The sequence below is a fragment of the Xiphophorus couchianus genome, chromosome 1, assembly GCF_001444195.1.
Source record: "Xiphophorus couchianus chromosome 1, X_couchianus-1.0, whole genome shotgun sequence".
Taxonomy (NCBI): Eukaryota; Metazoa; Chordata; class Actinopteri; order Cyprinodontiformes; family Poeciliidae; genus Xiphophorus; species Xiphophorus couchianus.
The window spans coordinates 18,607,464-18,621,309 of NC_040228.1; the positions used below are offsets into that span (position 1 = coordinate 18,607,464).

The 13,846-nt window shown below is 40.2% G+C and overlaps 1 protein-coding gene across 1 annotated transcript in view; it reads left to right on the plus strand.

The window, feature by feature from the left end:
- The window catches only part of samd10b (sterile alpha motif domain containing 10b), a 53,821-nt gene extending 48,602 nt beyond the window's left edge, over positions 1-5,219 (plus strand). Inside the window, exon 5 of the mRNA XM_028022532.1 lies at positions 2,861-5,219. Within this exon, the coding sequence (XP_027878333.1) occupies positions 2,861-2,883 (23 nt within the window). The 3' untranslated portion in view covers positions 2,884-5,219. The remainder of the gene's footprint in view (positions 1-2,860) is intronic.
- The last annotated feature ends 8,627 nt before the right edge of the window (positions 5,220-13,846 follow it).

Sequence of the window (13,846 nt, forward strand, 5' to 3'; positions counted from 1 at the left end):
ACTTTTCTCCCTGAACGATTCTTCTAATACGCTCACACTTCTGCGGTGATTAAGTGGAGCCGCCATACCAGCTGTCAGACCTGATACATCTCCAATGGATTTACCAAAAATTGAATATTGATCTCACAATAAATTCTGCGAAGGGAACGAAAATACAGAGATGCAGCTGAATTCCCATGCAAGCTTGTCTCTGATATGAGCCATGACACTTTTACAATGCTTTCACGTTATTCATATCAGGAGTGTAAAAGGCTTTGTGATGCAAAACCCTTCGCAAGACGCAGAAATGCTGCATCCAGCTTCTTTTGACAGATGGCACAAAATATTAAATTACTCCTCACTGAAATGACCAATAAAAGATCTGCATACATGTTCAAATCCTTCTTTATTTATTGAGTTTATTGAACTTTTTAAATAAAGACTCATTTTAAAGAATTTCTTTTTGTTTTTGTCAGGGGTTTGCTTTCATTTTCTGCAGACCAGTGAAATGTCTGCCATATAGATTAACCAGTAAACTGTAGAACAGTATACTGTAGCATCACTTACACAGCTTTTCTTTCGAGAGTGGTTGTGCAAGTTCAGGCTACCATGCAAATGAAAATTATGACACATCTGGTCTAGGTTGTGAAAATACCACACTGAGGATAGAGTAGCAAAAGAGCCAGCTGCTTGGTTATTATAAGGATTAAAACATTTTGGTTATGCCTAGGTCACATATCAGCTCCAATAACTCATTTGCCTTTGCTTTTCTGGGTTTGACTCAAAAAATAAAGTCCCCCAAAATAGAGGGCTTTGATGTATGATTTAATTTGTATAGGTATAACTTCAGATGCAATCAGACTGAACTGCTTACAGGTTTTCTTTTGGGCTATGAAGGCTGAACTCCTCTGGCGTTTACTTGCATTTGTATGGTAAATCAGAAAACAGGTGAAGCAGTGAACATGTAATGTAGTTCTGGTCAAACGTTTATGTCCACTCATACACTTGAATATAGTCTTATTTTTGGGTTTTCATTAATTTGTTTAAATCATTCTGTTTCTGGCTAGTCTGACTGTACTAACATGCTATAGTAAAACTATATTTTGCTGTCAGTTTGAATTTACTGTCTGTTGTCTTAGATGCATACAAGGTCAAATGTTCACATAACAGTGAATATCCACTAAGATATGAAAGGATAAATGTCCCAGGGAAAGCTGCATCTTCTGCTTTTCTAACCATTTAAATTAATTCTGGCATAATTCTGTGTGGATATTTGGCCAATGCTCTTGTTCAGAATAATATGGTTCATTTAAATGGACTGTTTTCTAAATACATGGCTGGTTTCTAAGATTAATCCATATTAGTCGAGTTTGGGGCCATTTCAGAAGCTTAATGTAAGCCTTCTCCATTTACTCCAAACTGAAGCCCAGCAATTATTGAATTCTATAATATATAAGCTCTTTGACCAGATTTGTAAATGTGCTCTGAATCAAGATCATTTGCAGCATAAAATTATTTGTAATAATTAAAATGTTCATCATATTTTTAAAATTCACTTCCTGTTAAATGTTGGATTATTTCATTGCTAAATAAACTTCTTGCAGCTTCTTTTCTTTATTTTATGGAATTCTTAAAACATAGTGAAACATTTGGAAGATCGTTGACTTCACATCAAAGCTGAAGTAAAATGAATGTATGTACAACTAATATTCCAGAAAGCTCATATTCATCATTTTCTTCTTCAACAGAGCCTTATCATCGATTTAGAAAACCTTTGCCATTTTTTTCTTCTATATGCATATTGTATTATTCTATTTTTGGAAACTGTTTTGAAAGGTAAAGTTGATATCTTCCATAGCCCAGAGCCACAGCGCTCAGAGAGTAGGGAGCAATGTGTGAGGATTTTTATCCGGAAACTTTTGGGACTGAGGATTCGGATCAAAGCCCAGAGAGAAATCTGTCTTCCTTCTTCTGCTGAGGAACTAGCTGTTGGTTTATCTTTATAATAAACTGCCAATAACTCTTTGCTGCTCAACATATCAACTTTTGATCAAAGTCAGCCTGTGATTTTGCGTGAAGCCATCTGCCATGTACAAGAACCTTAGCTAATTAGGAAAAATTAAACCAACTGCAAAGATTGTCATTAAAACATCTGATCTTCTCCCATCACAAAAAGATGTGTTGCCCGTACTGATTTGCTGAGAATACTGAAACTTTACAGCTCTAAAACTCTTCTGTTGTAAGTATAAAAAAAAACAGGCAAAGCAAAGTCAGCCTCCGCATGTAGAAAGATGATAGAAACATCTGCTGTAATTGCAGTGAAATGAGATTCTACAATTTTTTTACTCAGTAGGGCTTAAATAAAAGGTAGACCAAACTTATGTAATTGTAAAAAAAAAAAAAAAAAAAAAATACTACAACTTTATAATGGTGTTGCTACTTTCTTTCACAGTAAAAGAAATCTATTAACATACAAAAAATGTTAAGGTTATAATACGACAAAATGTTCAAGGGGTTTGAGTGCTTTTGCCTCTCTCGATTAATCATATGCTAATGTGACTAAACATGACTAGACATCTTGGGGGGAAAAAATCAAAATACATTTTTAAATGTGTATTGCTATTGATATTTTGTTATTTTATTCTAATACAGAACTGATTTGTAATTTGTTGGCTTGTTATTACATGCAGCATTTCCCATACACTGTGTCTATCCATAATAATTACTTAAAATAAAATAGACGTCCATGGAGACCTCTGGCCACCAGTCGGCTAAAGGCCTGACGTGGGAACAGTGAATCGCTTCACTTAAAAACAGCACTGTTTCCATGTGAGGCCTGGTGATGCACTAATTTTTTTTTCCCCTTCTCCTCTCTCCACAGCCTCCTTTGGAAATTTCTCTTAGCTCATCAAAGGATGTGCTTGGCAGTCCTTCTCCTCGTCTCCTGTCACAATACATCTCCAGGAGCTGCAGAAGAGCTGCTATCTCCAGATATGTGAGCGGAGAATCAACAAGTGAAAGCAGGGGGAGGACGAGCCTATAGACTCTATGCCAACTGGTCTGGAGGATTCCCATTCAATGCAGCCAATCTGCTTTACAGGCACTGTGACAAAGACAAAGAGCCGTTCAAAGCAGGGAGACCCTCTGTAACCTAATGATGCAATGGAAGATTATCACTATTCCAGGGATGATCCAGACCTGGCACTGGTGGGATCATTAAAAATGTCCCTTTTGATTTTCATTTCGATTGAACCAACTGGACAGCTCTAACTGAAATTAAAGTCTGAAAAATTGGACTCATAGAGATCCGCTTTGATTTAGTTAAATAAATAGCTCTGTGGAGCAGCTATGAGTAGTCTGAGTCTTGTCTGCAGCACTAGCTCTTTGAACAGCTTAACTGTAGAGATCTGGAGGGTAGTTTTATCTGGAGAGTTAAACTAACTGCTGGTCAGAATTTGCTTAGTTGGAAAGCACAAGAACTTTGATCTCAAGAATCCTTGTGATTCATTCAAACACTGCTTTATATACTGTATGTAAGGCCTTTAGCATGCCTCTCTGTGTCTGTGAGCCACTTGGAAATATACAGTTTTCACTACAGCCTCAACGCACCTGTAATATAGTGCTCATTCAAAAGAGAAAGTAAGAATTAAGGAATTTTTCACCAGAATATCTAGTTTTAAATACTTGTTGTTTCTCAGACATACTTTATCCATACATGAAAGACAGCACAGTAGTGTCTCCATATGCTGTACTTCTAAAAAAAACAAAAAAAAAACAGACATAGTTGTTTTTTCTTATTGTGCTTGTGATCAGTCTCACCACTCTCTCTTTCTGCAGTGTGCTTTGTTCACCCTTTGCATGGGAGTTTGGTTTTTCAGCTCAGCGCTCACTCCGCATGATTACAAAAACTTGAGCTTCATGGGAACCCTGGTAGGGAGCTACAGATGACACTCATGCTGGCATTTATTTCCATACTGTAGAGGTGTATAGTCATATACACTGAAGCACCTAGTCAAGTACAAGTAATGTAAAACTTGTTTAGCCAAGTACTTCATGTTGTACAACCTTGAAGAGTAACTGCCTGGTGATAAAAAAAAAATAGAGCAGTGGAAAACAACTACAATGTAACAGTTTATGTATAGAGGTATCTGCTGTGGGTAAGATATTGACTGCTCATAACCTCTGCACAGAACTACATAGAAGAAATCTGAACTATCCCTTTAAGACCACTGCACCAGTGATTATATTACATGTTTTTATATCAAGGAATTCTGGGTTAATTCCTTGAGTCATGGTGTGAATACATATGAACAAACAGAGCTACTAACATAAAATGACGGAAACGTTCCATCTACAATACTATGAGATGAATGTCATTCCCACAATAATCCTTTTTGTATTGTGACTTCTCTGCAGTGTAGTACTGAAAAAATTAACCTTTATATATAATTGAGTGTAGTAGAGTAACAAACACTTTAATTTATGTATTTGTGATTTAATGACTGATCAAAGGGTTTCATGGGGTTAACACAATGCTCTCTAACTGCATAGGTCTGACAAAGCAATAATTTGAATAGCTAGAGGTAAATGGGAAAGGACTATCTGGTAGCTAAATTAAGAAACCATTTCCACAGAGCTGTGAAGGTCTGCCAAGGGAAAGAAAGTCATTTGTGTGTGAATCTTTATATTTTACATCATTTGTCACTTGCAAGCACTGGAGGAAAAAAAATACATCCCTCTGTTGTATTCTGTTCGGTTTCTTTCCCGGAGATGATGCTGAAGTTTCTAAAGCTCAGAAAGCAAGACTGCCAACAATGACAGCAAGCCAGATACCAGATTCCCTAAGTGACTGAAGCCAGATCTGCAGATGTAATTCCAGGGAGTAACGCTCAGCTTTGCAGAATGATGATTCTCATGTCACATAAATGAATAAAATAAACAAACATCCAGTGAAGAAAACCTGCCCATCCAACATCCATCCATGCATCCTTTAGCAGGGAGTCACAGGGAACAGTGAGTGACTGTTAAAAAAAAGAAAACGCACTGTGTAATTTTTAGTAGACCTAATCCACTGTAAATATCAACACATTCGGTTTCTGTTCACTGATCATCGATGAACTGTTTCAAATGCAGAAAAAGTACAGTTCGCTTTGCTCTACAGATTCAAACATAAATGTATGTATGGAACATGACGACAGCTGTTTTTGAATAAACTTACTGAGAAAAACTGTTGACCCTGATGTACTGACATGGTGCATATTTGTCTGCATGATTAAGCTAATAGTTTTTACCAAACTGATGTTAAAACAACCACATGTGATGCAAAAAGGACAATAGAAAAATCATTTTAAAAATAGAAGGTAGAAAGGGAAAAAAGAATGCTCAATACTACATTTTTCTTTAAAAACCCCCCCCAAGTGATTAAGTGATGAAGATTTTGTCCTTATAGTACAGAATCCTTTACCACCTGTTCTTCAAACATGTTTATGCTATCGCTTCATCCCTTTTTTTTCAGTTGATGAATATTTAAAGTTTGTATTGCTCTCATCAAGGGAAATAATGTCCTTTAATTGCTCAAAAGCTAAACTTGTTCATAAACATAAAAAAGATTAAAAAAGTGCACCACAATTTAAAATTGGATACATAATCACAGTTCCTTCTTTCATTTTGCAGTAGACAAAATGAAATTAGTGAGAAGCAAAATAGTTTCCCAGTTAATTGCTTACATTAAAATTAGTTTTTGTTTTATAAAATGTTGCAAGTATAAAAGTACTAATTTGCATATTCAGTGGATAATTTAGTAATAAGAACATCTTAATTTCTATTTCCCCCTTCAGTGTTTCCCATTATATAAATTAGTGTACTAAAAAAAATATATATATAAATATAGATGTATCTGCAAGTAGAGATGAAATTACTATGATGGTTTTAATATTCATACAAAAATACAGCTAGAGAACTCATTCCAGTGAATCACAAAGTCTTCATTACACATAAATACATTAAGAAACAGTTTGTTTTGAAGGACTGACATGATTCATATCAGTGCTTGTCCTCAACTCCATCCATCTTCTAACTTTATTTAGTCCAGCAAAGGATCACCAAGGCCTGCATTTCTCCAGTGGTCCATGGGCAAGAGCCGGGGTTCTGCCTGGACAATTTAACAATCTATGAAATAGCAAACGGGCAACCAAAGACACCCACATTATACACATCAGTGATATTTAATGCAATGTATGTGAGAGGTTTACACGCACTATTTAAGCGACTTAATGTAAGATTAATCCTGGTCTTTCAATGATGCATTTGACCCTTTCTTTTTTTCAGGGTGGACAACAACTTCAGTGAATTTCCAAAGCAGGCACAAGTTTGAATTTCACTAGCTTTTTTCTAGTTAATATATGGTCAGAATTACACATACAGGCCCAACGCATACACCTGCACTAATATTTGATTTAATGTCCACTCCACCACCTTTATATTGCCCTGCTTTAACAATTCCAAAACAATTTTTTTGTGTGTTTTGGATCACTACTTTGTTTAAACACCCAATTGTATTAAAGTTGAAACTTTCTACTTGTTGAGCTGAGTCAAAGAACTTGGAGGTAGTTCTTTGTTTTCAGCAGATCCATCCATGTTGCTTTGTTTTCTTTAAAAAATACCCTTTCTGTAAAATAATTCCACTAAACCCCGAGCCAGATTTATTGTCAGAATAGCTATTGACTATATAATTTAAATATGCCTTAATCTTCCATCTGTTCTGAAACATTATTCAAGGTCCATGAGTCACAACTTTGACTCTGTGAAAACTAAGTGTTGCCCAAACAGATGATGACTTTGTCTCTCGCTGACGCATCATCGCACGCATTGAGAACACACATACACACTCAAATAAATCCTATTACTGCAAGACATCAAGCATCTCACCTGTTAGTTCCAGGACACATGTATGATAAACAGATTCAGTGAACAGTGACCTTCTCAACCTTGGTAGGGGAATACATCTGCATAGCAGATGGTTGGATGCTTCAGTTAATTGGAATCTGTTTATTATTATGTTTTTCTTTTTGTTTTCTTCTATTTACCATTTGGAAACTATGCTTCCACAATGGGAGCTTTTGTGACTGTTCTCTGTTTGAGGCCCGTGCTTTTTCTGATTCGTAACTATTTCCTTGTGACTTTGATCTGCTGGCTCTCAATTCTCTGACAGCACAGAAACTAAATGTGAAACACTCCTATGTCTTCCATCTCTCCTTTAACAGCTGCTTGACTGATATATATATAAATAGCACAAAACTGTATTTTTTTTATGAGGAGCCGAACTGTCAAGTAGAGTGTTAAAAGATAGTAATGAGAATGACGTTAGTGCGCTTAGTTGCTTTTGATTTGAAAACTTACTAGGAAAAAAGTAGTTATCTCTTGCCAGTTAAAAAAAATACATGATTGTGCTTACTCAGCCGATAAGGAGAATAAGCATAAACCTGTATCATGCTCTCAAGTACTGTTCACGGGTCTAACAGTGCCACAAAGTGAAGTATTTATCAGAACCGATTAAACAGGAAACGTGTGTTTTAGATTTAACTCAATCAGCTAGGAATGGCAGCTGTAACTCAGGATCACCATAGACTTGATGGTTCTACCAGTCATCACTTATGAACAAGTATAAAATATCCCAAAATTTCCTGGAGTGTCAGGAAATTTTGGGCTCTACAAATCAATCAAGTTTATTTGTAGGGCACATTTCAGCAACAAGGCAATTTAAGGTGCATTACATCATAAAACCATACAAAGTCTTAAAAAAAAAACACTGTACAGTCAACAATTGCGAAAACCAGTAAGATATGCATCCAAATCATAAGTTTTGAAGTCACAATGATGAGGTGTTTGTTTTGCCTTTCTACTCTGAGAAATGATTGAACTGTACTGCCCTCTAGTGGGTAATTTCTGGTCATAAACCTTGACTGAACGTGGAGAGACAAATAAAAATTAATTATTTGTCTAATAATAATAATAATAGTAGTAGTAGAACAAGATTTTTGATTTTTAACACAACATTTATTAAACAATAAAAATCAAATCAAACAATCAGCAGCACAATAATTAACACTTATAATAATAATTTGTTATATTCTAATTCGTTCTGTTCTGAAATGGAGCACAGTCTGTTTTCAAACCCCCACAGGTCCACAAACTCTTTGAGGTTCCCGGTAGCTTTGTAAAAGCAAAACTCCAGCCTCAGTCTGGCTTTCACGTTAATCTTCCACACATCAATAATACTCAAATGAGGTCCAGCCTGCATCTTATCACGTCGAGTTAAATAAATAGCCATCTTGGCTTCAGATAATAAATAATTTAAAATCCGTGACTTAAATCTTGTGGCTTTACTGTGAGGAAACCCATTAATAAAAACAGAACTGGTGAGAACTACACTAAAAAGACTAAAAAATGTCGACAGCACAGTGAAAAACACAGGTAATCGTGCACAATCTATAAAAACATGAAAAACACTCTCAGATAACCTGCAGAAAGGACACTCATTCACCACGCCGGGACTGATGATCGCCAAAAACGAGGTTGTGGCAATGGCACCGTGCAGTATCCTCCACTGCATATCGCCAGTCCTTTTTCGTATTGGAGGCTTGTACAAAGTCCTCCATTGTGGCCGAGATCCTCCGAATCTGTCGGTCCACACGCTAACGGGCCTTCTGTACAAAGTCCTTTTGTTCAGAATCTTAATGTAGCATCTGTACAGTACTTTCGAGTCTGTCCTACACAGATCCAGTTTTTTCCCCTTAAGGAGGGGGCCGCCGTCTTCTTCAAAGTCCGGATCTAAAAGCACATCTGGAAAAGAATCAGACGGATCCGGATGACACTCCTCTGCGACGTACCGCTGCAGGAGTCGTCTCTCCTCAGCCGTCAGGCGCTCTCTCACTCTTTCCAGAAAACGTCGCGTAAATCTGGCAGACCGGACCCCCAGCGTCGAAGCGACCTCTTGGACGTTTTCAAAGTCCGGTCCAGCCACCTGTATCAGTTGCTGCAGGGTCACTATTCCGGCCCTGGACAGCATTCCAGCGACACCCGGCACTGTGCTGTCTGCTACATCCAGCCGTGCGCCGCACACTAATGGCTCCTCTAAAAGCCAATACAGTGAATCAGTCGTGTTTGATCTGTGCAAATTAAAAAAAGCGCACGATTTAAAAACACTCTGATAAAACTGGGGCAGCCCTTTTAACTTTAAAAAACTAAAATCAGTAAAAAACAAAGCAGCATCCAGCCCAAGAAAGTTCACACGTCTAAGAATGCAACTGGCCACATCTTTCCACACAGGAAATCTCGTCAAATACTTCTGTACAAACTGCAAACGAAATGTCGCCGTTCTACTAGCCAGGTGGACAAGGCCCTGACCCCCCTCCTCTCTCGGTAAAAACAACACAGATTGCGGCACCCAGTGTAGACCGTTCCAGAAGAACTTAACCATCTCTGCCTGGACCTTCATAAGTAGGCCGGATGGTGGGTCCAACACCGCCAGTTTATGCCACAGCTGGGAAGCGACAAGATTATTCAATACAAGCACTCTGCCTCGATACGACATCTGCGAGTGCAACCACTTCCACTTTGACAGTTTGTTTTGTATTTTTTGTTCAGCGTTTTCCCAGTTCTTTTTTACAATTTCTTTACTGCCTAAAAATACACCAAGGTACTTAAAACCATCTCTTTTCCATATCAGACCTTGAGGGAGAACCGGGAGCCCCGTGGGCCACTCACCGACAGCCAGGGCTTCGCTCTTGCCCCAGTTCACCCTCGCAGCAGATAAAACAGAGAACTGGTCCGTAATCTTGGTTAAAACACTGATATCCTGTTGGTCTCTAATAAAAACAACAACATCATCAGCATAAGCAGATAAAACCCTATTGTTTATAAAACCAGGTAAAACCAAACCATGAACATTTGAGCGAATTTTCCGGAGGAGGGGTTCCAAGGAGAGTGCATAGAGCATCCCCGACAGCGCACAGCCCTGTCGGACGCCTCTACGCACCCTAAAAGGAGCACACAGGCTACCGTTGACCTTCAACACACCTTCAATGCCACTGTACAGCACCTGGATCATGGCGATCAGACCCTCGCCGAACCCAAACCTCCCCATGGTTTTCCAGAGGAAGCCGTGTTCAACGCGGTCAAACGCCTTTTCTTGATCCAATGAAATCAAGCCAGTCTGTAAACCCAATGAACCAGAGACCTCCAAAACATCCCGAATTAGGTAGATGTTATCTACCATGGACCTGCTGGGGACGCAATAAGTCTGATCCCGGTGGATGACCTGCTCCATAGCTTTCCCTAACCTGGTGGCCAGGGCCTTGGAGAGGATTTTATAGTCGGTGCAGAGGAGGGACACGGGGCGCCAGTTCTTTATTTCCTGCAAGTTGCCCTTCTTGGGCAGCAGGGTGATTACCGCCCTGCGACACGACAGGGGGAGTGAGCCGGTTTGCAGACTTTCGGTGTACACCTCAAGCAAGTCTTGGGCCAGAAGGTCCCAGTAGGCCTTGTAGAACTCTACAGTGAGCCCGTCAACGCCCGGGGACCTCTGACCCTGCATACTAAAGAGAGCGGCGTGGAGCTCCTGGAGCCCCAGAGGGCGTTCCAGGTCAGCGTTAGTCTCCTCAGAGACCTGAGGCAGTTCACTACAAAACTCCTCATACAATTCCTCATCTTCCTCGTACTCACTACGATATAGGGAACTGTAGAACTCCACCGCCCTCCTCCTGATCTGTCCCGGCTCACTCAGTTGCTGCCCCGCGTCCGACATCAACGAATGTATCTGCTTCCTCTGCCCGTGCTTCCTCTCCAAGCCGAAGAAAAAGCTGGAGGGAGCATCCATCTCTGCGATGTTCTGCACCCGAGATCTGACCAATGCGCCTTGGACTTTATTCTCCAACAGGTTGGCTAAGACTAGCCTTTTAGATTTAAGAGCTTCAATATACTCTCGATTTCCAGTGGAGTCACTAAGGCGTTCTAAGTCCACAATATTCATCTCCAGATCTCTAATAGATCCGGTGATGTCTCGAGTGGCATTAACAGTGTGTTGTTGACTCAGCAGCTTAATTTGGACCTTCCCATAATCCCACCATTGTCTCAGACAGGTAAAATCAGACTTTTTCTGTCTAAAACCAATCCAAAAATGACATAAAACTTCCTTAAAACTACAGTCATGAGTTAAAATCGAATTAAAATGCCAGTACGCGCTTCTAGGTAAGATGTTTCTAATAAACACAGCACCTAGGAGCAACGAATGATCTGTGAAGGCCACCGGCACAATCTGACATGTTCTAAACACATTAAAATGATGTTTAAAACAATAAATACGATCAAGTCTAGCTAAAGCGATACGGTTATCTTTAATGTGGGACCATGTGTACTGCCTGGAGCCTGCGTGCATCCTTCTCCATACATCCACCAGGCCGTGAGATGAGACCAGCTGCCTCAAAACGTGTTGGGCTGCCGGATGCGGCTCTGCATGGTTTCGATCTAAAACATCATTTTCAGTGCAATTAAAATCCCCACCTATAAAAACATAATCCTCTGACACACAATCTCCCAACCTTTCCCCAATTTTCTCAAAAAAACACCTTTTCTCTGTATTGACAATGGGAGCATAAACATTAATAAAAACCAGGCTAAAATGATCAAAACAAGCTCTAACTAAAAGACACCTCCCCTGAACAACGTGTTCAATGTCCATGGAATTCGGGGTGAAAGCTTTGGAGAAGAGGAAGCCTACTCCCGCACTCTGTGAGGTGCCGTGGCTCAACACCACCTCTCCTCTCCACTCTCTACCCCAGTCCGTTTCAGTATTACAATCACTATGTGTTTCTTGCAAATAAATGATGTCAATCTTTTTCTGGTTCATCATTTGATAAATTAATGCCCGTTTTCCCGCCTCCCTCGCCCCATTAAGATTTAAAGATGCCACTTTAAAAGAATCCATACTGGGTAGGGGGTTAAAAAAAAACACACAACAAACCAAGGAAAAAAATGAAATCCTGTCATACATCATAATGCTCAGAATTGTTTTCTGACCTTAGACATTATTTTTTTCAGTCTAAACACTTCTGTATCCGCAAAACCGGACAACTCTCTGTTCCTTATGTGATATCGGGCAGAAAAATAAAACATTCTCAGATTTGGAAAATAACTCTCGAGTTTAACACCTTTCAAGCCTTTCGTTTGGCGTAAAAAGATGCGAAAAGCCTCAACAGGGTATCTCGGTTCTTTGGTACTTGACTGAGTAACCGATACATCGCTGGTGTCTGAAAACCAGCTCTCAGCATCACTGCTATCTGACCCGTCTTTTTTGTCTGCAGGTAGCTTGCAGGCCTGTTTGCTAGCTTGTGCAGCAGCCACCACGTTCTTTCTTTTGCTCCTTCTTTTTATTGGGGCAGAAGCTTCCACCTCTCTCTCATCATCTGTCAGTCCTTTCTCTTTCTCCACTACATCTCCCTCCACCCTCTCTACACTACCTTTTCCTTCATCCTGTTCATCTACCTGCATTTCTCTCTGTTCACCCTGAGCTCCACCCGCTAACTGTTCCTTCTCACCCCTCACCCTTTCCCGCTCTCTCTGCTCACTATCTTTCTGTACTCCTTCACCTTTCTCACCATTCTCACCGTCACCACTCAACACACTGCTCTCATTAATGTTCTCACACACACTCATTTCTACCGTGCTATCATTCCCAACAATGCTGTCAACATCCTCTCTTACCACCACCGCAGGTACTTCCGCGTCAGCAGTGGGCTCCCCCTCCGCTAACGCGGGTCCACCCGCGTCAGTAGCGGAATCCTCCGCCGTCGTAGCCTCACCCAGTGGCTCTCTTTCCCGCTCAGCAGCAGCAGGCTGCTGCTGCTCTGCTGAAGCCGGCTGAGCCGGCTCGGCTCTGCCTGGACACATTTTTACAATGTGGCCTTCCTGGCCGCACCCAAAGCACTTCATATGTGACGAAGTAGCAAACAACATATAATCAAATCCATCAACCTTAACATGGAACCTTAAATCTAGCTCCTCATCCCTCCTATTCAATAACATAAAACACTGACGTCTGTGCGACACAACATGTTTAAGCAGAGGTGACTTACAACCAGATAAAACCTTTCGAATCGGCGACACCACTTTTCCGTGTCGTGACAGTTCTTTAATTAAAAACTCGTCACTAATGAACGGAGGAACGTTTGAAAGTGTAATTTTAGTCGCCGGTAAAGTTAAAGGTGAAACGTGCAAAAACAAGCCATTAACAGAAACGCCCACCTCCACCAAGTGCTGAGCCTGTTCCACCTTTTCAACAAACAAAACAACCGCCCCGTTCATCCTAGCCGCCGATTTAATTGCCCCATACCCAATGTCTTTACCCACCGCCAAACAAACTTCCTCCACGCTGCACGGAGAACCGGCACCCACCTTGACGCCGTTCTTCCGTGTCAGCGTGGAGGACAAAACATTCCCATCACCAACCACCATGGCGTCCGAAGACGCCGGCCTGACGGCCACCCCCAAACCCACAAAACCCCTTAAAGCGTGACTAAACTAAAACACAAAGTAACAATTAAACAAGCAATATGAACACCCAGTGAAAAAACAGTAAGACAAAACAAAGATAGAAAAGTAAACACTCGCTCTCTCTCTCACTCTTCTTCCGCTCTCCACTCACCCTCCTCACACACGAAGAAGAACAAGAAGAAGAAGAACAAGAAGAAAAAGAAAAAACAATACTTCATTGTTATCAACCACAGTTGCAATAACAGCAGTAAATAAAGCGGTACAAGTAAATTACAACAGAAAATTGAATAAAATAAATGAATACCTACTTTGTAAGAAC